The 23,259-nt window shown below is 40.8% G+C and overlaps 1 protein-coding gene across 1 annotated transcript in view; it reads right to left on the bottom strand.

Moving 5' to 3' along the window:
- WDR19 (WD repeat domain 19) overlaps positions 1 to 23,259 on the bottom strand; it is a 53,547-nt gene that overhangs the window by 4,808 nt on the left and 25,480 nt on the right. The window contains exons 18-34 of the mRNA XM_075194794.1: positions 22,904 to 23,063; positions 21,497 to 21,607; positions 17,902 to 18,011; positions 16,263 to 16,320; positions 15,044 to 15,190; positions 14,876 to 14,958; positions 13,368 to 13,451; positions 12,984 to 13,130; positions 12,538 to 12,662; positions 10,524 to 10,636; positions 10,176 to 10,244; positions 6,594 to 6,671; positions 6,411 to 6,507; positions 5,470 to 5,594; positions 3,958 to 4,039; positions 1,100 to 1,250; positions 886 to 1,009 (exon numbers count right to left, since the gene is read on the bottom strand). Of these exons, the coding sequence (XP_075050895.1) occupies positions 886 to 1,009; positions 1,100 to 1,250; positions 3,958 to 4,039; positions 5,470 to 5,594; positions 6,411 to 6,507; positions 6,594 to 6,671; positions 10,176 to 10,244; positions 10,524 to 10,636; positions 12,538 to 12,662; positions 12,984 to 13,130; positions 13,368 to 13,451; positions 14,876 to 14,958; positions 15,044 to 15,190; positions 16,263 to 16,320; positions 17,902 to 18,011; positions 21,497 to 21,607; positions 22,904 to 23,063 (1,864 nt within the window). The remainder of the gene's footprint in view (positions 1 to 885; positions 1,010 to 1,099; positions 1,251 to 3,957; positions 4,040 to 5,469; positions 5,595 to 6,410; positions 6,508 to 6,593; positions 6,672 to 10,175; positions 10,245 to 10,523; positions 10,637 to 12,537; positions 12,663 to 12,983; positions 13,131 to 13,367; positions 13,452 to 14,875; positions 14,959 to 15,043; positions 15,191 to 16,262; positions 16,321 to 17,901; positions 18,012 to 21,496; positions 21,608 to 22,903; positions 23,064 to 23,259) is intronic.

The raw sequence follows: 23,259 nt of genomic DNA, 5'->3' as shown, positions 1-23,259 counted from the left end.
ATAAATGAAATATTCAAGTGATGGCATCCTGCCACTGGCGCTTTAAATACAAACATATCACTGCAGCTATGAGCAGTGACGTGATTTGGACGTGCCGGAATTTACAGCACTCGGGTTGTAGCATAAGGAGGTCCGCTATCAGCCGGCTATGTAAACTGTCATTTTTCTTGTAAGTCATTATTTTATTTTCTTAGGCATTCTAACAATCGGATATTCTTGGGAGGATTAGTAGTTGTCGGTGTAGTGATAGTCATTAATATGACTACCACCGTATCAAATAGTTAAAATACATGAAATACATTTATTAGGATGTGATGTTGATAAAAATCAATTTTTAGAGTTGCTCCTTATGTTAAATACGTTACAGCATGCATACGATACGGACATCACTACTGATCAGGACTGAAGCAAGAGATACGGTAGAAAAGTAAGTAACTTTGTGATGCCCAGAGCTTTATTCAGACGTGGCCCTTACTATAAACTGAATATGGCCAACAGCCCTTTCCCTGCCCCGTACACTCCCGTAATTGTAGTCTGTAGTATGTGTCCTTTGCGTTAGAAGAGGGCGCAGACAAGGCTGCGGTTACTGGCGTACGTCCCATAGATTGTAAGCTTGCCAGCAGGGTTCTCTTACCTCTCTGTCTGTATTACCCAGTATTGTATTATTACTGTTTGTTCTCAATTGTAAATCGCTACGGAATTTGCTGGCGCTATATAAATAAATGTTGATGATAGCGTCCCGGTTCTGGGCATGCGCAGAGTGATTGTGTGCACGATACACTCAGAATCAGCAGATACGTGCCTCAATAAATCAGGCCCAACCAGTTTAGATCTCTAATATGGAGCTTCAATAGATGTATTAATGAACGTGTTAACACTACTTACAGTTGCTATACAGTATGGCAGGTTATTCTTGCAGCCAGGGCACAGTAGTTCACACTCCGGGAGCTTGAAGTCACAGAATGGACACGGAGTGGTTTCTTCCTCCGCTTCAGAGGTGTCTGGGCGTCTATCCAGAAACACAGACACATTTATTGGTAACACAGAAACGCTGAAAACAAGGGAAGAGCTGACATTGTGGATCTCCGCTACTACTTACCTAACCATTGCCTCAATCTTTTTCTTATACTTGACATCTATTTTGTTGCGGTACTCTGGCCTCATGAGCATAGCTGCAAAACTAAACGCAGACTTTTTCAGCGCGGCTCTGTGACACTCGATGACCGTGGAGGTCAGGATCGGGACTATGTCTATACAGCAAGGAGCAATTAAACATATTCGTTGAAAAGAGGACAGATTTTATTCCATTTAATGGAACAGTACATAAAACAACCACGTGCCTATGATTAAATTAGATCTCTTCCCCACTGCTAACATAATTATAGGTGAGCATTACAGTTCTATAATAAATTAATTACATGTTAGGAGAGAGTAAAGAAAGTTGACAGATTGTGCAGACTGCAGGAAGCTGATGCCATATGAGTGAGATATAGCATGCCATGGTTTGAGGAATAATGATTGTTGATCCAATGGGGAGGGACTGATGTGAGTTCTCTGTACAGCGCTGCGGAATTAGTGGCGCTATATAAAAACTGCTGTTGATGATTTAATTGTAAATGCTGTCGAGGATCAAGTAGAAGTGTGTGAACATGTATAACTAATGACGAAGGAATTTGTGTGTGTAATTTCAGGCACGTACACTGTACTTAAAGCTGTATCTTTGGAGAGGAGTTGGTATTTGTTGGTTTATACTGTGTATAAGGTAAATTGCCTCTTGGGTACAAGTTACACATTTATTTTCCTAAACCCAAACAGACTCCTGAATTATTGTAAGATACCAGTGTTTGCTTTCAGCTAGACTTTGCTTATATAACCTCTTACGTACAATGTTATTAATATAGATATGTAGCAGGTATGAAGCTGAAAAATTAGACTGAAATCTCAGCGATAGCCATGTATTTGTTTTAATGTATTTTAATAACCATTATTTATATAGTGCCTGCATATTATGATAGTAAGTTGCATTGTGATGGACTAACCCACATTTCCTTTGTAATACTTGGATTTTGTTTACAATTCATCACTTTGACAAAGTGATGACCACAACATGATACAGCTGTCAGTGGATGTCTTGCCAGTTGTCCTCTCCGTGGAGTAAGTAAGGACATCTCATATATGCTGGCTATATGTGCTCTTAATAGTAAACATGAGTCTGTGAAGCACAGACATGTGTCCATAACTGTCAGCACTGGTACTTCCTACAGCAGTGGTGAGCAACAGAAGTCCCGCGGGTCTTCACCTGCGGCCCCTGGCCGGCTGCTCGCGGTCCGCCTCCGCCTCTGCTTTGTTATAAAGCAGAGAATGAGACTGAACGCTAACAGCCAACTTCCGTGTCACATGACCTCCTCTGCACAATTCAGGAAGGTCACACAGCACGCCAGAGGAGTAGGAGCTGCAGCGGTAAAGGTGTGAGTAGGCATGTGGGGAGGTCTCAGTGGCATGTTGGGGCATGTGGGGAGGTCCGAGGGTCACGTGGGGAGGTCTCAGTGGCATGTTGGGGAGGTTCGAAGGTCATGTGGGGAGGTCTGAGTGGCATGTTGGGGCATGTGGGGAGGTCTGAGGGTCATATGAGGAGGTCTGAGTTGCATGTTGGGGCATGTGGGGAAGTTGTGGAATACACATAGAATCTGAGAATATGTGAGTGAATTCATATTGTGGCAAGTGGGGTTTGAGAGCATGTGGGTCTATTTTAAAACAAGTGGAAAGCCTGAGTGGGATGTGGTGGCATTTTGGGCCAAGTGAGGGGTATGTGGATTATGTTGGGATAAGTGACGTGGGTGTGCCAAGGTTATTTCCAGGCTTTTTTTCATTTTTTAAATTACAGGTAATGTGCGACCCTTTCGCCGGTTGGAGGAGGGCACACGCGGCCCTTTCCCAGGTTGGAGGAGGGCACACCCGGCCTTTTCCCAGGTTGGAGGAGGGCACACGCTGCCTTTTCCCAGGTTGGAGAAGGGCACACGTGGCCCTTATGCAGGTTGGAGGCGGGCATACGCGGGCCTTTCCCAAGTTGGAGGGCACACGTGGCCCTTTCCCAGGTTGGAGGTGGGAACACGTGGCCCTTTCGCAGGTTGGAGGAGGGCACACGTGGCCCTTTCCCAGGTTGGAGGAGGGAACACGTGGCCCTTTCCCAGGTTGGAGGAGGGAACACGTGGCCCTTACGCAGGTTGGAGGCGGGCACACGCGGGCCTTTCTCAAATTGGAGGAGGGCACACGTGGCCCTTTCGCAGGTTGGAGGGCACATGTGGCCCTTTCGCAGGTTGGAGGAGGGCACACGTGGCCCTTTCGCAGGTTTGGAGGAGGGCACACGTGGCCCTTTCGCAGGTTTGGAGGAGGGCACACGTGGCCCTTTCGCAGGTTTGGAGGAGGGCACACGTGGCCCTTTCGCAGGTTTGGGGGAGGGCACACGTGGCCCTTTCGCAGGTTTGGGGGAGGGCACACGTGGCCCTTTCGCAGGTTTGGGGGAGGGCACACGTGGCCTTTTTCCAGGTTGGAGGGAACACGTGGCCCTTTCGCAGGTTGGAGGAGGGCACACGTGGCCCTTTCCCAGGTTGGAGGAGGGAACACGTGGCCCTTTCGCAGGTTGGAGGAGGGCACACGCGGCCCTTGAAGTATATCAGGTTGCCCATCACTGTAATACAGGATTGTTTCTTTTTCCTTCAAAAAGCTATGTTTTGTAGATTTCAGTGTGTCCTGAAAAACAGCCTATATGCAGGCAGAATCAGAGGTCCTAAGGGAGGTTAGTCAGGATGGTGCAAATCTTACTTTAACATTACCCATGATAGATCAAAATGACTTATGTATACATTCTACTGAACATACTCCACTAGGTCTGTGGCCTGATATGACTTGGAGTAAAGCATCAGCTCTGCATGATAACACTGCTCTACTAATACTTACGGGAGGGAAATTTACTGATATTGTTAGCAACACGTATCAGCATACGAGCTCCTTTCAAATGGTCTCCACGCTTAACATGGATCTACAAAAAAGATAAAGTAAAATATGAAAAGTTATGAAGGGAGATGGGATAAAGCCATTTATTTGTATTACAGTATTAGTCACCAAGCCATTCGAGGACCAAATAAAACAAATAACTGTATAGAAACTATAAAAATGGGTCCCAAGGTTCCATCAACTACAAGGGGTAAATTTATCAAGCTGCGGGTTTGAAAAAGTGGAGATGTTGCCTATAGCAACCAGTCAGAATCTAGCTGTCATTTTGTAGAATGTACTAAATAAATGATAACTAGAATCTGATTGGTTGCTATAGGCAACATCTCCATTTTTTCAAACCCGCAGCTTGATAAATTTACCCCCACGTTTTTAACTGATTAATGGACTTTAGTAAACTTGTCTGAAAAGAAGAAAACACAGCCAGATACAGCCACAATCATGTGTTCCATGAGAATTATAAGATTGTTAACATGATTTCTAAGCGCTGTGCGCAAAGGTTTTATTCCAATGAATGAAGGAAGCTATAACTGTCCAGGAGACATATATAAAAGTAATAGGTAAGTAATTTCAGAAAGAATAGCAATAGCCTTAGCAGCAATGCGCTGTAACCCCTATCATAGGATATTAGTTAATAAGTTTAGAGCAAGTTAGACCAATGAAGGCTAGTGCTGATTGGTTACAGCACAATTTATCTGTAACACCATGTTATTAATTCAGTATATACTGTATATGTGATGAATAATTTAGCTAATGTGAAATCTATGTGAATAGAAACAACTTTGGAGCATGTAGATACTCCGGGTCTCTTTGTATGGTTTCATACACCCCCTTACTCTACATTATATCACCCAGGACAATGATAGGCTACTGGAAACACTTGAGGGGCCGCATGGGCATCCATCTAACCTTCAAAAAGGGCCGCACACCACCCTTACTCTCAGTAATAAATTAAAACAATGTATTTAATCAAATAAAGATACATAACATATCTGCAGCATTTTAAAGTGTTACAGACAGAACAAACAAATCTGGCAATGAAGCAGGAAGGAGCTGGGGGCCCACGGCTGAAGGCTTGGAGGGCCAAGTGTGGCCCTAGAGCTGGCAGTAGCTCAACACTGGCCTAGGAGCTCTGTGACCATATAAAAGATTGCGGCTGCAGGCCAAGTGCCTTTATACAGGGCACATAAATCAGTGCAGACTTCTAATATCTATAATTATTTACAGTAGGGGCTCATGATCCCTTACAGTACACATTTACCTAATGCACACTGAAGTGATGACATCACTCCTTACTGTATATACAGTTAATATATATATTTATATTTATATAAACCCATAATAAATAATAACATCACTGTTGTATTATATTATAAGCAGTATTATATTATATTATTAACAGTTTGTATTATATTATAACAGTATGTATTATAAACAGCACATAACACCTCCCACTACCTTGACTAAGATGTAGCTGTGGAGGATCATGAGGTTTGTAACCATTTCCGCAGGGATCTTAATCTTCTGTGTTTTCAGTTCCATATACATACTGAAGAGCACGTCGTGTGCATTTCGATAATTGCCTTTTGATTTAAAATAAAAACAGTGATTATTTTTTATTTTACATAGAGATTTCAAATGAAAATCCAGAATTGAGCATCGCTACTTGCTCCTAGTGGAGCTGCAACGAGAATGAATGAACTTAACTTGACCTGCAGACACAAGCCACTCAGAGGGACTGACTAGTACGGAGTCCGCAATTCATTCTCATTGTGGCTCCCTAGGAGAAAGTAGCGTTGATCTATTATGTCTATATTTATTTAAAATTCCCTTGGAGCACTTCAAGAAAGAAAACTCTTTATGGTGTTAGTCGTATAATATAAAAGGTAAATGAGAGATTTAAAATGCTTTTTCTGAAGTGCTTGTGTTTTTTTCCATTAGGTACTATTATAGAACTACATGTTCCAGTAGGCCCTTTTTTTAAATTATAATTTTTTTGTATACAGTAAAGGTACGTGCTGATGCTGTTATCATCATCAATGTATCTTTACAGCAGGCCTTCGGGATCTACAATGTATACGCCTCCTAAGAGGAGAATCTGAAGATACAGCCAAGTCTAACTAGGCCTAATTATCCCTGGGCCTACGGTACCCGGTGCATGGCCCTGATCCGCCAGGTGCTGAAAACTAAATACGGATGCATCCTACTGCGCAAGTGCAGTGCAGCAGAGCGGATATTTACAAGTCACAGCTGGACTTATGTCCATTAAATCAGGCCCAATGTGTGCTCAGTCACACGGGACACAGCAGACACTTTATCTCAAAGAAAATGTTTCTATCTGTAAATATAAAATTGGAGACCTAAGATCCTGTTTAACCACAGACTAATTACCCACTGACCTGCAGACTGCTCCTCTCTGGCTATGATGATAGCTGTACGGGCTGCCTCTCTGTACTGCTTCAGAGCCATGTACAGGCGAAAGAGATACTTTGCATCCTGAGAAAGAAAAATGATTCAAGCATCTGCAATGAATATAATTCTACAAGTTATAGAACAATAATTAGGTACTTCTCATAATATACCTTAGGCATGCCGTCATTCTCCCCCATAAGGTAGTCTATTAACTGATTGGTCAGTAGCTCATCTTTGGCCTGTCCAACCTATTCAGAGAGAAATGTTTTGAGGTTAGAACTCAGTGCATAATTCAATGTAAGCACCAAAGACAACATCAGAACCAGAGCAGTGCAACAAGTAAGTGTAACAAACTGCTAACACACAGAAACGGACAATGATTAACGGTAATGGAGTACAAGAGTAAAAGCTTATTTTGATACAAGTTAACCCGTGCATGATACTCATGCATTCTAGTCAAATCAAGCTACTTAAGGTGTTAAAAATGTTCTTGTTATCGTCATCGCCACACACACACGCCGCTAGGCTTTTATATATTAGATAATGCTAAGAATTTAGTAGGTCAGTGTAGTATATAACTCCACCCAGCAGGTGGCGCTGCAGCTTGAGCACTCTGTCACCCGGTAGTTTTTTACACACACACACACACACTAACACAGCATGTGTGTTCATGAGGTAAAATTACCTCATGAGTTTGAGCCCTCAACTCGTAAATTTAGCCTTTACTACCCCTCCCACGGGGGGAAGGGGGGATGATGGAAGTTAACTGACTTCACTATTATAATTTTTTTGTCAAATAATATCAGTATACCAAATGTCAGGTCAATTGGATAAGTCCTTTCTGAGAAAATAGTTTTTTCCACACACTAACACACGCCGCTAGGCTTTTATATATTAGATTGGAAGATAATGCTAAGAATTTAGTAGGTCAGTGTAGTATATAACTCCGCCCAGCAGGTGGCGCTGCAGCTTGAGCACTCTGTCACCCGGTAGTTTTTTACACACTAACTCACGCCGCTAGGCTTTTATATATTAGATATTATGTTATGGGTTATGGTGCTATCATTTAGCCATCTTCAACTGCATGTATTCCATACATACAGTTCGATACACAGGAAGAGCAACAGCTAATAATGGGATTTTTATACCTGTGAAGGGAGGCTCTATATCTCTATGGTTCTAGTGTCACCCTAAGGATTCAGAGGATGTAACAGAAGTATATAAATCCCATTTTCTAATTCATCACTTAGGAGGCACTGGAACCCCTGGAGACATAGCGGCCTCTATAGGTGGGTACACACACAGTGATGAAAATCCTATGGCAATGGTGGAGTGAGAAACGTGTTCTCAGAGACAGAGAGATCTATTGACTTGTTCCTTTTCTAAATAAGCTTGTTATGGACGACACTGAATGGAATTGTGTAAATTGCGAGACCTCGAATGTCAAGCCCATTTTACCAAGGACCTTGATGCAGAACAGAACTATTATACACCTTACAAGCTTTTGTAAAGGATCTATCCTGTCTCCTGCAAGAAACACCCTCTGCTGTCAGGAGTCCAACAGGAGACCCAGAAAAAATACAACCTTTGGTAGGGAGCAGATTGGAAGTCTGATAATTGATAATCCAACTGAGGGAATAGGAAATCTGAGAGGTTTCCCATTAATGTGGCTAAAGCAGAGTCGGGACTCTGCCTTGATCAAACGATTGTCCAGGTAAGGGACAAACATTATTCCACTGGACCTCAATGGTGCAGCCAAGACAGCAATAAACTTTGTGAACACCAAAGGAGCTGTCACCAGAAAGTCCAAAAAGGTGTGGCCAGGAATTGGAAATGGTGGGATCGAACTGCTAATCTGAGAAGACATTGGTGACCCTCCCAGATTGGAACATGCAGATAAACCTCTTTCATGTCCGTGGACGCCATGAACTTGTCCTGTCCCATGCCACTGATGACAGATCTGAATGATTCCATTTTAAATTTGTCCACCTAAACAAAGTTGTTGAAGGTCTTGAGGTTTAAAAATTGTCAGAAGGATCCATTATCTAACTGAACCAAAAATAAATCTGAATAATATCCCTTCCCCCTCTGGTCTGCTGGCACTGGGGTGATTACCCTCATCCTGAGTAACAAATAAATAGCCTCTTGGAGGGCCTACCATATTACCAGAATCACCAGAAAACTTAGAGTAAAAATACATCTGGGTAAAGTTCTGAGGAGATTGAAGATATATCCCCGATCTCTGTTGCTGTTACCAGAAATCTGTAGCAGAATTAAAGAAACAGACCGCTCCCACCACAGCCATCGTTGTTGGGCAAAAGCTCCACCACTCAGGTAAACTGTCAGGAGAAAACCTGGCTAATGATCTCATTCAGCTCTGTCTACCAACTCTTAAGCCAGAGAGTTTGGTGAATAGAAACCTCCGAAGCCTACCAATAAGACAGGCATCCAAAGTCACGTCCCCCAATATATGAACGCCTCTCGGATGTGCTCTTTAATTCTGACCTAGACCACTGTCCCACAGCCTTATAGACACAAGCGTAAGCTGATAAAAGTCTCAGAGAAGCACCCATGGCTACAACAATAGACTTGGGTATATCTTCCATTTATCCGTGTCCCCCTTGGGCAGAAAATAAGGGATCAGCAAACTACAGGTAGCCTGAAACTTCCACTCAGGTTTAATCCATGTCTTACAGAACCAAAAATCCACCTGTGGGAGCGAAAGAAAGGAAACCAACTGTTTGGCAGGCTCAGCAGACTCCTCTCTGTCCTCGATCTGCAGTGCATGACGCACTACGCGCCCTAAATGATCCACCCCATTCCATCTCATAAAGTCCTTGTCAAGGCATGAGAAGTCCACAATGATTACTCTGCTTCCTTGTCCTCTTCCTTGGAGGAATACTTAGAATCAGACCCTCACCAGGATAGGAATAAGACAGGACTCTAACACTTCCAGGACCTCACCCCTGAAGGTTTCTCCAGAATCCCTTATAAGAAAGGAGTACATTTAACAGTTTAACCAGCCTCTATACTGACATAGCCAGGACTTGAATCCACAATGGCTTGTCTAGTGGCATCGCCTAGGGACTGAATGACCCCTGGTCGAGCAACCTCAGATGGCCGAGGTCATTCGCTGAAGCTTCAGCAAACATGTGGAGGGTCGGTTCCCTGCAGCTAGACCCTGGATGTACAGGTAGCTACGTGAGCTCAGGACTGACTAAGCCAAAGACTAATCCCAGGCTGGTTCTGACAGATCAGTGGTGAAAACCGCATGCGTGTGCGCCAGATGGTCGTCAACCTTCAACGAAGCGCACAAGGCGTTCATGTCTGACTGATCTCTGGGCGACATTTTACACAAGTATAACAAGTTACTGCTAAAACAAATACAGAGTGCACAATAAAGAGCTCTGTAGGTAGCAGACATGGTTCTCAGCAGTGTAAGATGCTGTATGGCTTCAGCTATTTATCACACTGGGAAGAAAAAGGGAACAAGGACACTAAGGAGAAAGAAAGTTTGCCATCCCTATAATGTAAAGTATATGGTCATCTATACAGCATCACACATTGATCAGATACATTAAAGAGCTATTCACTTTTGGTAAAACCTTTTAATGTAAGTACTTATTTGATGTTCGATATTATACATTATAGCTATTATTATTATTATTATTATTATTATTATTATTAATAATAATAATAACAGAAAAGATAACGATAACAACTATTGTGTGTTTAATGCTGCACTGTCTTACCGTTTCAATTGCCATTTCTATAGCTGTATTTTCGTCTGTAGCTGAGCACTTTAAGAAGTGTTTTAATGCCTAAAACATAAAGAGTAGAAAAGATTTTACACCCGGAAATCAGACAACATATGTTACAGCGGATACAGACAACATAAAGATTACAGATGAGATTTCCCAGTTACAGCTCTTCTGGAAGGGAAAGGATTACAAACCCCAGTGTAGATCACCTAATTTTCAACAGAGAAGTAGAAAGTAAAATATTATGATCGGTAATACTATCCGAGTCTGAAGAGATGTTTGCGGAAATACATATAGTGGTTACTGGTTTATATTTGTTACCTCATTTCATTCACCTACCCTGGCATGCTGTCCACAGAGCAGGAAAAACTTCCCAGCTTGAAAATGCTTCTTCTCCCCCTCGAAGTATAGCGCAATACTCTGGTAATCTTCATTACTGGTGTTCTCAGATCCTGTAACATGCAGATACACCTACTTATCAGCCACCGCCTACTCTCAAGACTGCCAATTCGTGTAGAAATAAAAACAGCCTTATATCTGCTACAACATTGTTTGGAAAGAAATAGGTTTCACAAATAATGGCGACAATATTTCAGATGATGATATTGTGTTTAGAATTATGTTGAAACTACACATATTCCTGAAGATCTTCACAATCAGATGCACAAGCATCTACCTACGCCATCGGCATAGATCTGTATGTGGCATCGGACACAGTGACTGTCAGTATATATAGTAGATGCACAAGCATCTACCTACGCCATCGGCATAGATCTGTATGTGGCATCAGACACAGTGACTGTCAGTATATGTAGTAGATGCACAAGCAACATAATATAGTCTCAGTATAACATGAGACACAAGAATATATCTATACCAGTGACTGTCTATATGATTAGTAAATGCACAAGTGTCTATCTATAACATCAGCATAATATAGTATCAATCTAACAAGAAAATGCACCTATGACATCGGCATAATATAGTATCACTAAAACATGAGCATAATATAGTATCACTATAATATAGTATCACTAAAACATCAGCATAATATAGTATCACTATAACAAGAGACTGCACCTATAACATCAGCATTATATAGTATCACTATAGCAAGAGACTGCACCTATAACATCAGCATAATATAGTAGCACTATAACATCAGCATAATATAGTAGCACTATAACAAGAGACTGCACCTATAACATCAGCATAATATAGTATCACAAAAACATCAGCATAATATAGTATCACTATAATATAGTATCACTATAACATCAGCATAATATAGTATCACTATAACAAGAGACTGCACCTATAACATCAGCATTATATAGTATCACTATAGCAAGAGACTGCACCTATAACATCAGCATAATATAGTAGCACTATAACATCAGCATAATATAGTAGCACTATAACAAGAGACTGCACCTATAACATCAGCATAATATAGTATCACAAAAACATCAGCATAATATAGTATCACTATAATATAGTATCACTATAACATCAGCATAATATAGTATCACTAAAACATCAGCATAATATAGTATCACTATAACAAGAGACTGCACCTATAATATCAGCATAATATAGTAGCTTTATAACAAGAGACTGCACCTATAACATCAGCATAATATAGTAGCTTTATAACAAGAGACTGCACCTATAACATCAGCATAATATAGTATCACTATAACAAGAGACTGCACCTATAACATCAGCATTATATAGTATCACTATAGCAAGAGACTGCACCTATAACATCAGCATAATATAGTAGCACTATAACATCAGCATAATATAGTAGCACTATAACAAGAGACTGCACCTATAACATCAGCATAATATAGTATCACAAAAACATCAGCATAATATAGTATCACTATAATATAGTATCACTATAACATCAGCATAATATAGTATCACTAAAACATCAGCATAATATAGTATCACTATAACAAGAGACTGCACCTATAATATCAGCATAATATAGTAGCTTTATAACAAGAGACTGCACCTATAATATCAGCATTATATAGTAGCTTTATAACAAGAGACTGCACCTATAACATCAGCATAATATAGTATCACTATAACAAGAGACTGCACCTATAACATCAGCATAATATAGCATCACTATAACATCAGCATAAATTAGTAGCACTATAACATCAGCATAATATAGTAGCACTATAACAAGAGACTGCACCTATAACATCAGTATAATATAGTATCACTATAATAAGTGACTGCACCTATAACATCAGCATAATATAGTATCACTATAACAAGAGACTGCACCTATAACATCAGCATAATATAGTATCACTATAACAAGTGACTGCACCTATAACATCAGCATAGATCTCCATCTGGTTGTGTTGCTGGGCCAGCTGGAACGCCTCATTGTTGCACTTTGACAGGACTAGGAACTGAATGGCTGATCCATAATCTCCGAGACGGAGGAAGAATCTACATACAAAAGAGATCTTTGTTACCAGTATTTTACAATATTACATGTTGTGTATAACCTCATCAAGGTTAGTTACGTGCCTGACACCAGTGTATGCTGTGCTGCTTATGATTCTATTAAGGCAAATTTCACATAGAATGTCTCTAGGTAAAGGCTTGTTGGAAACTAGCTGGTGAGTGTATAGGACAAATACCTCATTAAGCTCTGTACTAATTGTACATAAAACCACCACAAAGTAACAGCGGACAGCCCTGTCTGCTACGGATTACACCACACACATAAAATCTAGAATATGCCATGTACCTGAAGATAGTAATTACCTGGCTACCATCTTAGCTCCTTCCAGTGATTGTGTCTCTTTCACTATACCAACTGCTTTTTCAGGATTGTTTAAGTGGTCCAAGTAGATCCGGATGACGTTATCCCAGTCTTTGGCGTTCTCATAAGCCAATGCGGCCTCTTTATACCTGTAGCAAGGTAAAGATAAGCTCATGGAGTTCTTTACAAGTAGTTAGGAGAACTCTTTATTAAATGCTCTGAATGCAGGCTATATGACGGCACTACATGTCATAGTTTATGTACATTAGGTGCTAACAGAATTCTCTAATCCATATTTTAATCAACTCCAACATAAGTTTAAAATGCTAATATTACATAAAAAAATAAACTTCTACATGGATAAAATAGAGTTCAGAATAACTCACTTTCCATCAGCTTCCTTTGCTTTTGCATATTGCAAGTGGATCTTTGGAGATGACACATTAGGGAGCAGCTCTCCGACCTTTGCCCTGAAACAAAATATCACAGAATGGATTAAATAACTGAAATATGTTTAATGGAGAAGTGCTCTTTTATATAACTGTGGATATACTGCAACTGGCTGTCCAATCATTTGCAGACTTTGAATCTTCACTTAAAGTTGCACTGCCATCTACTGGATAAATTCCACTAACCTTCGCTTCTGCTAGCCAGAGCCCCAGGAGCTGCTGATTACTATAAGGAGAAAAAGCATGGAGGAGCCCCCAGGGCTCAGGCTACTGTAAGGAGAAACAGCATGGAGGAGCCCCCGGAGCACTGGTTACTATAAGGAGAAACAGCATGGAGGAGCCGCCGGAGCACTGGCTACTGTAAGGAGAAACAGCATTGAGGAAACCCCGGGGCTCTGGTTACTGTAAGGAGAAACAGCATTGAGGAGCCCCGTTGGCTGCTGACTACTGTAAGGGGAAACAGCATTGAGGAGCCCCGTTGGCTGCTGACTACTGTAAGGGGAAACTGCATTGAGGAGCCCCGTTGGCTGCTGACTACTGTAAGGGGAAACTGCATTGAAGAGACCCCGAGGCTCTGACTACTGTAAGGAGAAACAGCATTGAGGAGCCCCGTTAGCTGCTGACTACTGTAAGGGGAAACAGCATTGAGGAGCTCCCGAGGCTCTAGCTACTGTAAGGAGAAACAGCATTGAGGAGCTCCCGGGGGTATGGCTACTGTAAGGAGAAACAGCATGGAGGAGCCCCCTGGGGTATGGCTACTGTAAGGAGAAACAGCATGGAGGAGCCGCCGGAGCACTGGCTACTGTAAGGAGAAACAGCATTGAGGAGCTCCCGAGGCTCTAGCTACTGTAAGGAGAAACAGCATGGAGGAGCCCCCTGGGGTATGGCTACTGTAAGGAGAAACAGCATGGAGGAGCCCCCAGGGTCTGACCACTGTAAGGAGAAACAGCATGGAGGAGCCCCCTGGGGTATGACTACTGTAAGGAGAAACAGCATTGAGGAGCCCCGTTAGCTGCTGACTACTGTAAGGGGAAACTGCATTGAAGAGACCCCGAGGCTCTGACCACTGTAAGGAGAAACAGCATGGAGGAGCCCCCTGGGGTATGACTACTGTAAGGAGAAACAGCATGGAGGAGCCCCCTGGGGTATGACTACTGTAAGGAGAAACAGCATGGAGGAGCCCCCTGGGGTATGACTACTGTAAGGAGAAACAGCATGAAGGAGCCCCCGGGGGTATGACTACTGTAAGGAGAAACAGCATGAAGGAGCCCCTGGGGGTATGACTACTGTAAAAAGAGACAGCATGGATCATATGAATTGTAAAACATTAAATATGTCTTGACCCTGTGTGGTTGAAAATAAATATTAAAGTTTTCAGCTTCTAAGCATATATCTCAGGTGCATTATGTTACAGATAGTTTGACCTTTCATGTTAGACTTCTTACCAGTTTTTACAGCGGATGTAAACAGAAGCTGCTTTGTCGTAGTACTGGCCCTTCTCATACAGCTGGGCTGCCTCTGAGAATTGCTGGTATATAAACAAGTGAGGAAAAGAGTGAGTGAACGTGCCAGTGTAAGCTTGTTGTGTTACAACAACAGGCTGATGGATATACCTTCATGCTCTCCAGAATGGCTCCACAGTCTTTCTTCAGCAGTCTACTGGGATGTTTAAGCGCCTGATTAACCCCGCGCCGGATATCTCCCATGCGGATTGACATACGAGCTACTCCAGCAAGGCACGTTTCATCATGTTCCTCACACTGATGGAAGATAGAACTCAATTAGAAATTGCTTACATAGCTCTAAATTTCCTGTGAGTGAAACATTACCTATTACAGGCAATTTGATTAGGGACTCTGTGCAGTTTATCACTGCAATAACATATTGTTGAATGTAACAGTTGAAGTCATTTTGCGGAGGAGCAGTAACCGAGTTAATAGATGGTAAGTACAACACTTCAGCATAATGATTTTCTGCAACATGATGAAAATTCTGAATATATTTTGAGAGTTATAGATGGTAAAGTATGGTATAATTCAGTATGGTGGGAAATGTAATGCTGAACTGTCAAACATTGAGTACAGTACAGAGATATGAAGTACATAATAGTATGTAGAGAGATCCATAGGCGTCCTGCAATTCCAGGGAATATATGTACTAAACTGCGGGTTTGAAAAAGTGGAGATGTTGCCTATAGCACCCAATCAGATTCTAGCTGTCATTTTGTAGCATGCACTGAATAAATGATATCTATAATCTGATTGGTTGCTACAGGCAACATCTGCACTTTTTCAAACCCGTAGTTTAGTACATATACTCCCAGATCAATAAAACAGAGGGGGCAAGTAATATGGTTACATGTATATTAAACAGCAACAAAACATAAGCACTTTGAAAGAAGTGCTAACAAGTAAGATGATGGCCCACAATGAGACTATGGGATGAAGGGATATTACACTTGGTTCGGCATATATCAGACCTATTTCTCTAACCAAATAAATTCTAATATGTCAAAATAAATAAGACTGCTAACAGTAACAATGATCAGCCCACGATTAGGGCTTACTGCTTAATCTGCGAACCTCCTAATGCTTAGGTAGACATTAAAAAGTGAAGTTTCATTGCAAAAAAGTAAAGGTTTAGCCAGCAGATACCATCCTAGCGCTCACATTAATCCCAGGATCCTTGTCTTATAACACAGTAATACTTTGATCTGATTTAGAATAATGAATTTCTTCAGTATTTTTGAAAAACAATGTTTAATGAAAAACCTCACTCTTATTTACAAAGGGAACTCATCAATGCATTCTGCCACATACTGGGTTTACTTACTGTGTTGTCTCCAGTCATTCCTTTCTCATAATGAGCAAGTGCATTAACGTAGTCACCCCTGCAGGAGGACATGATCAGAATATCAAAATGATCATAACAATACAGAATTAAGTATAAGGATACACTAGATGTAACTATGCAGCAGGGAATGGTGAAACAGACCAGCTTAACATGTACTCTCAAGTGTGTTATAAAACAGCCAACAGTGACTTCTGTGGAATAAAAAAAGGATTATCTGAAACATACACGTCAAACTAGCATTTCGGGGACTGAATGAGACCTTTACTTCAATCACATATTTGAAATTTAACTAAATGTAGACCCCCATTTAATAATACAATATCAATATCTACTATGTTACTATTGGTAGAGGTAATGGGGTTTTATCTTATTTAGAAGTGATTTCCGTTCCGATACTGGTTTTGTGGTTATATATTAAATTGGGCTACACATGTAGCAGGTTAGATCCCTCCCTTTTTAAGTATCTGAGGTGATTCAGGGCTTTAAAAATGCTCAAAAGCAGGGGCATACAATGTATGGAACAAAGCCCCATCTGTGCCGTCATAACTATTCTCCTGACCAAAACAAGCATACATATGTGTAGGACAGCGCGGCAACACAGAGGCTTGTAGAGTGGTCATGTGATCATGTTTGGTTGCAGTGAGGTATGGGTGGGTGGCCTCGTCTCCCTTATGTACAAATCTATCTATTAGGCTAGGTTGAGGAGTTGCAATGATAATACCCCACTCGTCCCTTATCCAAACACTGCCACACTCCTCTATTGCCTTCTATTGCCCCTAACCCACCCAGGTTAGGGGCAATAGCAGGATATATGGAGTAGTTTTATGAGTGCTTAGATCTTGGTGGGAACATACAAAGTGTTGCTACATCACCCAGTATGAAGAGGTGTGAGAGCTCATCAGTTCTCCCACATATCCGAGTTGTACACCCCTACTCCACAGACACATTGTTTTCATTACATTTAAAGAATAGTGCACATAAATGTGCATGAGCGTTGTCCTGGTGTAGCACAATATACAGTAATCATTTCCCATGCTCCCGGGTGCTGACAAAGAGAAAAACACTGCTACTAAGTGATTTAAAACAAGAAATAAAATAAAACCTCCCAATTAGATTGACCCAAAATCTAATTGCAAATGTAAATACAGCTATTAATAAACATAGTTTTCAGTTGTTCAATATATGTACATTTTTCAGAACAAATCGTAGAACTGTATGAAAAAAATTACTATAAACAAAAACAAATAATCACAATCACAATCCCATTTCCCAGGCAATAACTCAGGAGTGAAAATTTATTGGAACTGGTAAACCCAGGAGAAGGAGAATTGTATCTGAATAGAGCTGAGCACTGTACTAAATGAAATGGGTTGTACACTCTCCCTTGCTGACCCCACTTTGACAACTATTGGTAAGATGTCCGTAAAGAAGAGGTGGCGCCAATAGCTGTGAAAAGCAGGGTCAGCAAGGGGGTGTGTGCGACCCATTGAAAGTTTTAAAATTTAAAAGGCATATCCCATACACACAACTACTAAGATAATGTACATTAGTTCTATTAAAACATGATGTATTCAGATGGGCTTAACACTCCCACAAGAGAGAATAAAAGAGGACTCACGTGAACTCCAGCTGTATGGCATATTCCTTTGATATAAACGGTATCTGGTTGGGAGCTAGACGTTTGGCAAGCTGTAGGGCACTATCCCAATGCTGCAAGTCTCTTCTGACCTAAATCATGTGAATGTTTATATAGTTGGTTATTCATTCAAATTTCTCTTACATGGGAATCACAGATCGAAAAGTCAAAACGAAAATTGACACAATTCGATATCACTCAGACTGGCCTCGTAAATCTCTCTCAAAAAGATAGATAAACATGTGAGCCCAAACCTGAATGACGCGGCAGTTTGCCAGTTGGGCACCATTGGCGCAGCCAGATGATGCCCACATGCACAGTCTGTGGTTAGCACCCAACCACATTTAATGCTCAACCAACAACTAATAGATCCTGAACGTAACCGGGGGTCCTTCTGGGCCCATACAAATTGTGATTTTCAACCTATTAGGTCTAAAACTGAACTGTCCATTAAAATATATGGACATCTTTACACAGGAACATACAGATATAGAATGTAGACTCTCAGAGGATTCTATCAGGAAAAATACTTTACATTACTCCTCACCCACCACAATATTGTTTTTGGTTACTGACTGTAATAATTATTAGTTATGTTATAAATATAATTAATTATTATCTCCTAATATTGTTATCTATATTTATAAAGCCTATAAATATGATGTAAATCTAGATAGATGTAGTTTTATTTAAAAATCCACCCATGTAAGGGGTTAATACTAGGAGTATTTCTAGCAGGTATAAAGAGCATCTATGTGAAAGAAGGGAAGAAACAAATAGTGCAGGAAATTATACTGATAACAAGAATTAAGTACATCAAGTAATCAGCTACAGGTAATGCGATATAACCACATAAGATACTGATAAAAGAAAAATTATACCAATTATATTTTTCTAGTATTTCAAAACCAACATTTAAAATAAATAACATTTTAGTGTTTACTCTTAAAAGTGACACCACGGGTATAATGTAACCTTCCTAAAGGAGTTCAAATGATTTTACACCAATAAATGTTTCTGAGCGTGTTAAGTAAAAAATATCAATATTTCTGAAATGACCACTAAACCTGGTATTGTATGAACAGAATAAATGTAAGAAATAATAAGGGTTTGAGGAATCCACGGTGGATGCATCATGGACTAATGTTTGTGGTTCTAGTGTTGGTGAATGTAAGCTGTACATTATCATTGTTGCATATGCAATCATTCAATAAAGGAATATTGCTAAAGTAACCACTAAACATAAAGTGCACATTACATTAAACATTTACAAATGTATATCTACAAGCCTTGGAATCGTATCAGATCTTAAGCTATTTGTGATAAAGATGTGGTTGTGTGGGAAGATTTATCCTTCCAATGCACAGCAGACTTCCTGTCTTTAAGTCATTTGAAGGTGAGAGAAAGCGGACTCTCACAGTCTGAAATGGCTAGTACAAGAAATTATACATATACAGTATTGGGACAAAAGTATTTGGATGCTTTACCTTTATACCAACAGGGACTGTAATGACATTGTCAAATATAAATACTTTAATATGAAGTTGGTCCCCCTTTTTCAGTGATAACAGCTCCCACTGTTCTTGGAAGGCTTTCCACAGGATGTTGGGAGTGTTTCTGTGGGAATTTGTGCCCATTCATTCTGTAGAGCATTTATGAGGTCAGGCACTGATGTTGGACGAGAAGGCCTGGCTCGCAATCTCCGTTCCAGTTCATCCCAAAAGTGTTCGATGGGTCTGACGTCAGGACTCTGTGCAGACCAGCCAAGTTCTTCCACACCGAACTCCTCAAACCATGTCTTTGTAGTCCTTGCTTTGTGCACTGGGGCACAGTCATGCTAGAATAGAAAAGGGCCTTCCCCAAACTGTTGCCACAAAGTTGGAAGCATATCATTGTCCAAAATTACCTGGTATGCTGAAGCATTAAGATTGCCCTTCACAGAAAATAAGGGGTCTAGTTCCAACCCTGAAAAACAGCCCCATACCATTATCCCTCCTCCATCAAACTTCACAGTAGGCATAATACAGTCAGGCAGGTAACGTTCTCCCGGCATCCACCAAATCCAAACTTGCCCATCTGACTACCAAACAGAGTGTGTTTCGTCACTCCACAGAACACGTTCCCACTGCTCCACAGTCCAGTGTCGGTGTGCTTTACACTGGTCCATTCGATGCTTGGCATTGGTCTTGGTGATGTGAGTCTTGCATGCAGTTGCTCGGCCATAGAAACCCATTCCATTAAGCTCCCGCCGCAGAGTTTTTGTGCTTACATTAATGCCAGTGGAAGTTCGGAACCCTTCAGCTATGGAATCAGGAGAGGGTTGGCGACATTTACACACCATGTGCCTAAGCAGTCGTTGACCCCGCTCTGTGCTTTTTTGTGGTCTTCCGCTTCATGACTGAGTTGCTGTTGTTCCTAAACGCTTTCACTTTCTAATAATATCACTTACAGATAACCGTGGAATAACCAGTAGGGTTGAAATTTAATGAACCGTCTTATTGCAAAGGTGGCATCTTATCACAGTACCACGCTTGAAGTTACTGAGCTCTTCAGAACGACCCATTTTGTATCACAAATATTTGAAAAAGGAGACTGCATGGCTAGCTGCTTGATTTTATACACCTCTGGCAACGGGTCTGGCTGAAACACCTCAATTCAATAATTAACAGGTATGGCCAAATACTTTTGTCTATATAGTGTATATTTGACATGAAATATCAAACATTGCAAGTTCTGTCAAGGTACAAGAACTTACACAAATATGTCTGGAAGTGATATAATAACTCTTTAATATAAGTGGTCATTTAAAAAGCAAATAAAGCCATTGTTAGCCTTTAATATATATTAATGTCAATGTATAACTAAGCTTAATCATATCCCTGCAATAACTGAAGGATGTGTACTTAACTAAATACGTCCACAATACTCTCTTTCACTCCTGCAGATTGCCATGTTGGGATGGAGGTGTTTCTCTAACGCAGTAGACAAACCTTATAACAGATTGATAGACCTACTTTACAGAAATGAACTATGTGCATTGGTTGATTCATGCACAGGGGCAGGACCAGTGATGTCACAGTAACTCAAATGACTGCAGTCTTAGCTTTTTGATCTATATCAGAATTCCATTGGGGCATTGTTCTACAGATATGCAAGTCTTTAATAGAGTGAGGTGGCAATAGAGCTGCAGTAGAATGTCAGGTTAGCAATGAACAATGGTTCATAGCTGAAAATGTACATATTGGGAGTTTAGTGTCCTTTAAGTAATCAAAAAAATTTTTGGGGTACTTTCTTTTTTTAAGTAGAGTTGTATTATGAGATCACATTGAAAAGCATACATGTGTAATTATGAACACATAGGGGCAGATTTACTAAAACTTCTAACAAAAGGAAAAGTGGAGATATTGCCCATAGCAACCAATCAGATTCTAGCTATCATTTATGTAATACATTGTAAAAAATGAAAGCAAGAATCTGATTGGATGCTATAGGTAGCACCTCAACTTTTCCTTATTAGAGGTTTTAGTAGATCTATCCCATAATCATTCAGTATTAAGGCATATGGATCAGGAGTTACCTCAAGTGCACATATAGGGCTGCTAGATGCCAGGTACAGATCCTGAGCTAGGTTGAAGTCATTGGTGAACATGGCCAGGTGGCCGGCCAGGAGGTTGTGGTCTTCTATCCCCTGCAGGAAAATACACAAATGCAATCAAGCAAAATGGTAACTCCCTACATTTAAAAAGTATTAGCAAATAGTAAATAGTTCCATACACCTATGAAGGGAACACACACAAGATAATGATTGTTGACCTTAAGCTATGTCATAGGTATAGTCTATATATATAAGATTGGTTCATCACAATGTGAAAAGAACTGGTGGCACAATTTAAGGAAGAGAAGAGAAACCAATTCAACACACCAGAGACTATTTTACCCAATTTCATGAAAAGAAAGAAAGAGGTGCAGATAAAACATAAGTAACATCATTTCTGTTCATCAGGTTTAGTAAATCAATACAACTAACACTACATATATTAAACCTCGCTGCAGATTGATGTCATAACCAACGTGCTCCCCTTGCTCACATGATCTTACATGGGTAGTGGGTGAGACGGGAGGGGCAGAGAGGTGGACCTGGACAACATTCACAAACACCCAGTTTCACTGACTAATCATACAAAATCCAAGGGTTGTTTTACCTGCATCCTTGTAATAACTTTATTTGCAACCAGTCTCTGCTGATATCACTAATTGTAGTCCCTTTATGGGGTGGGCGTACTTGGAACAGGGGAACGACTGGCAGATCAGCACACTGCCTTTCCAATAAATTGAAGGGTCCCAGTAAGTTTACTCTTATAGCAAAGAATGTACTGGTCATGATTGTGGCACAATTTTAAACATGGGTAATAAATTGTGCCATTTAAGTATCTCCTTTAAATTCTCTTGTTGTAAATGTCTCCTAAAGTGATGTTAAAACACTACATGACCAAAAGTATGTGAACACCAGAATATCTCATTCCATAACCATGTACATTAATATAAGTGCCCCCCCCCCTTCCCCATTGCTGTTATAACCACCTCCACTCTTTTGGGAAAGCTTTCCAGTAGACTGCGGAACATGGCTGCGGAGATTAGCATCCATTCAGCCAATGGAGCATCAGTGAGGTTGGGCACTGATTTTGTCCAATAAGGCCTGGCTCACATTCAGTCTTCCAATTCATCTCAAAGGTGACTGTAAGCTCCAATGGGGGCAGGGACTGATGTGAATGAGTTCTCTGTACAGCACTGCAGAATCAGTGCCGCTATATAAATAAATGGTGCTGATAATGAGGATGATGAATGTTACTGTAAGCATGTACGATTGCACTGTAAGATTTCCCTTTACTGGAACTAAGTATTTTTCTTTTTGCAGTGAACCCCGCAAGCCAAGACAGTCATACTAGTCACACGTAGTAATCTGTATACTTTTTGCATTGTATACCGTTATTTGTTCAAGAGACATCACCATGCCCACGTTTCCAATGGTCCGGTAAACTCGCACTGCAAATTCCACCTCCATGTGGTGCAGACAGGCGCGGGCGAGCTCATTCCAGCTCTCCTCTTTATTCAGTAAACTACAGATATCCCAGGCATCTGAAAACCTGTCAATCATAGCGGAGTTGTCAGGGTTGTCTTATAGTCATAGCTGTGGATGTGTCAGAAAGAGTCACCGATACGGCTTTCCAAGTACATTGATGATGGGGATGGGACTAGATCGTGTCTGTGTGTGGTAGCAGTGGGGGAGTGGGATGGGAAGTTACAGCTACAAATTGCACATTAACCAATGTCTGTATTTTA

Source organism: Mixophyes fleayi, chromosome 1 (assembly GCF_038048845.1).
Source record: "Mixophyes fleayi isolate aMixFle1 chromosome 1, aMixFle1.hap1, whole genome shotgun sequence".
Classification (NCBI taxonomy): domain Eukaryota; kingdom Metazoa; phylum Chordata; class Amphibia; order Anura; family Limnodynastidae; genus Mixophyes; species Mixophyes fleayi.
This window is presented reverse-complemented; position numbering and strand designations above follow the sequence as displayed.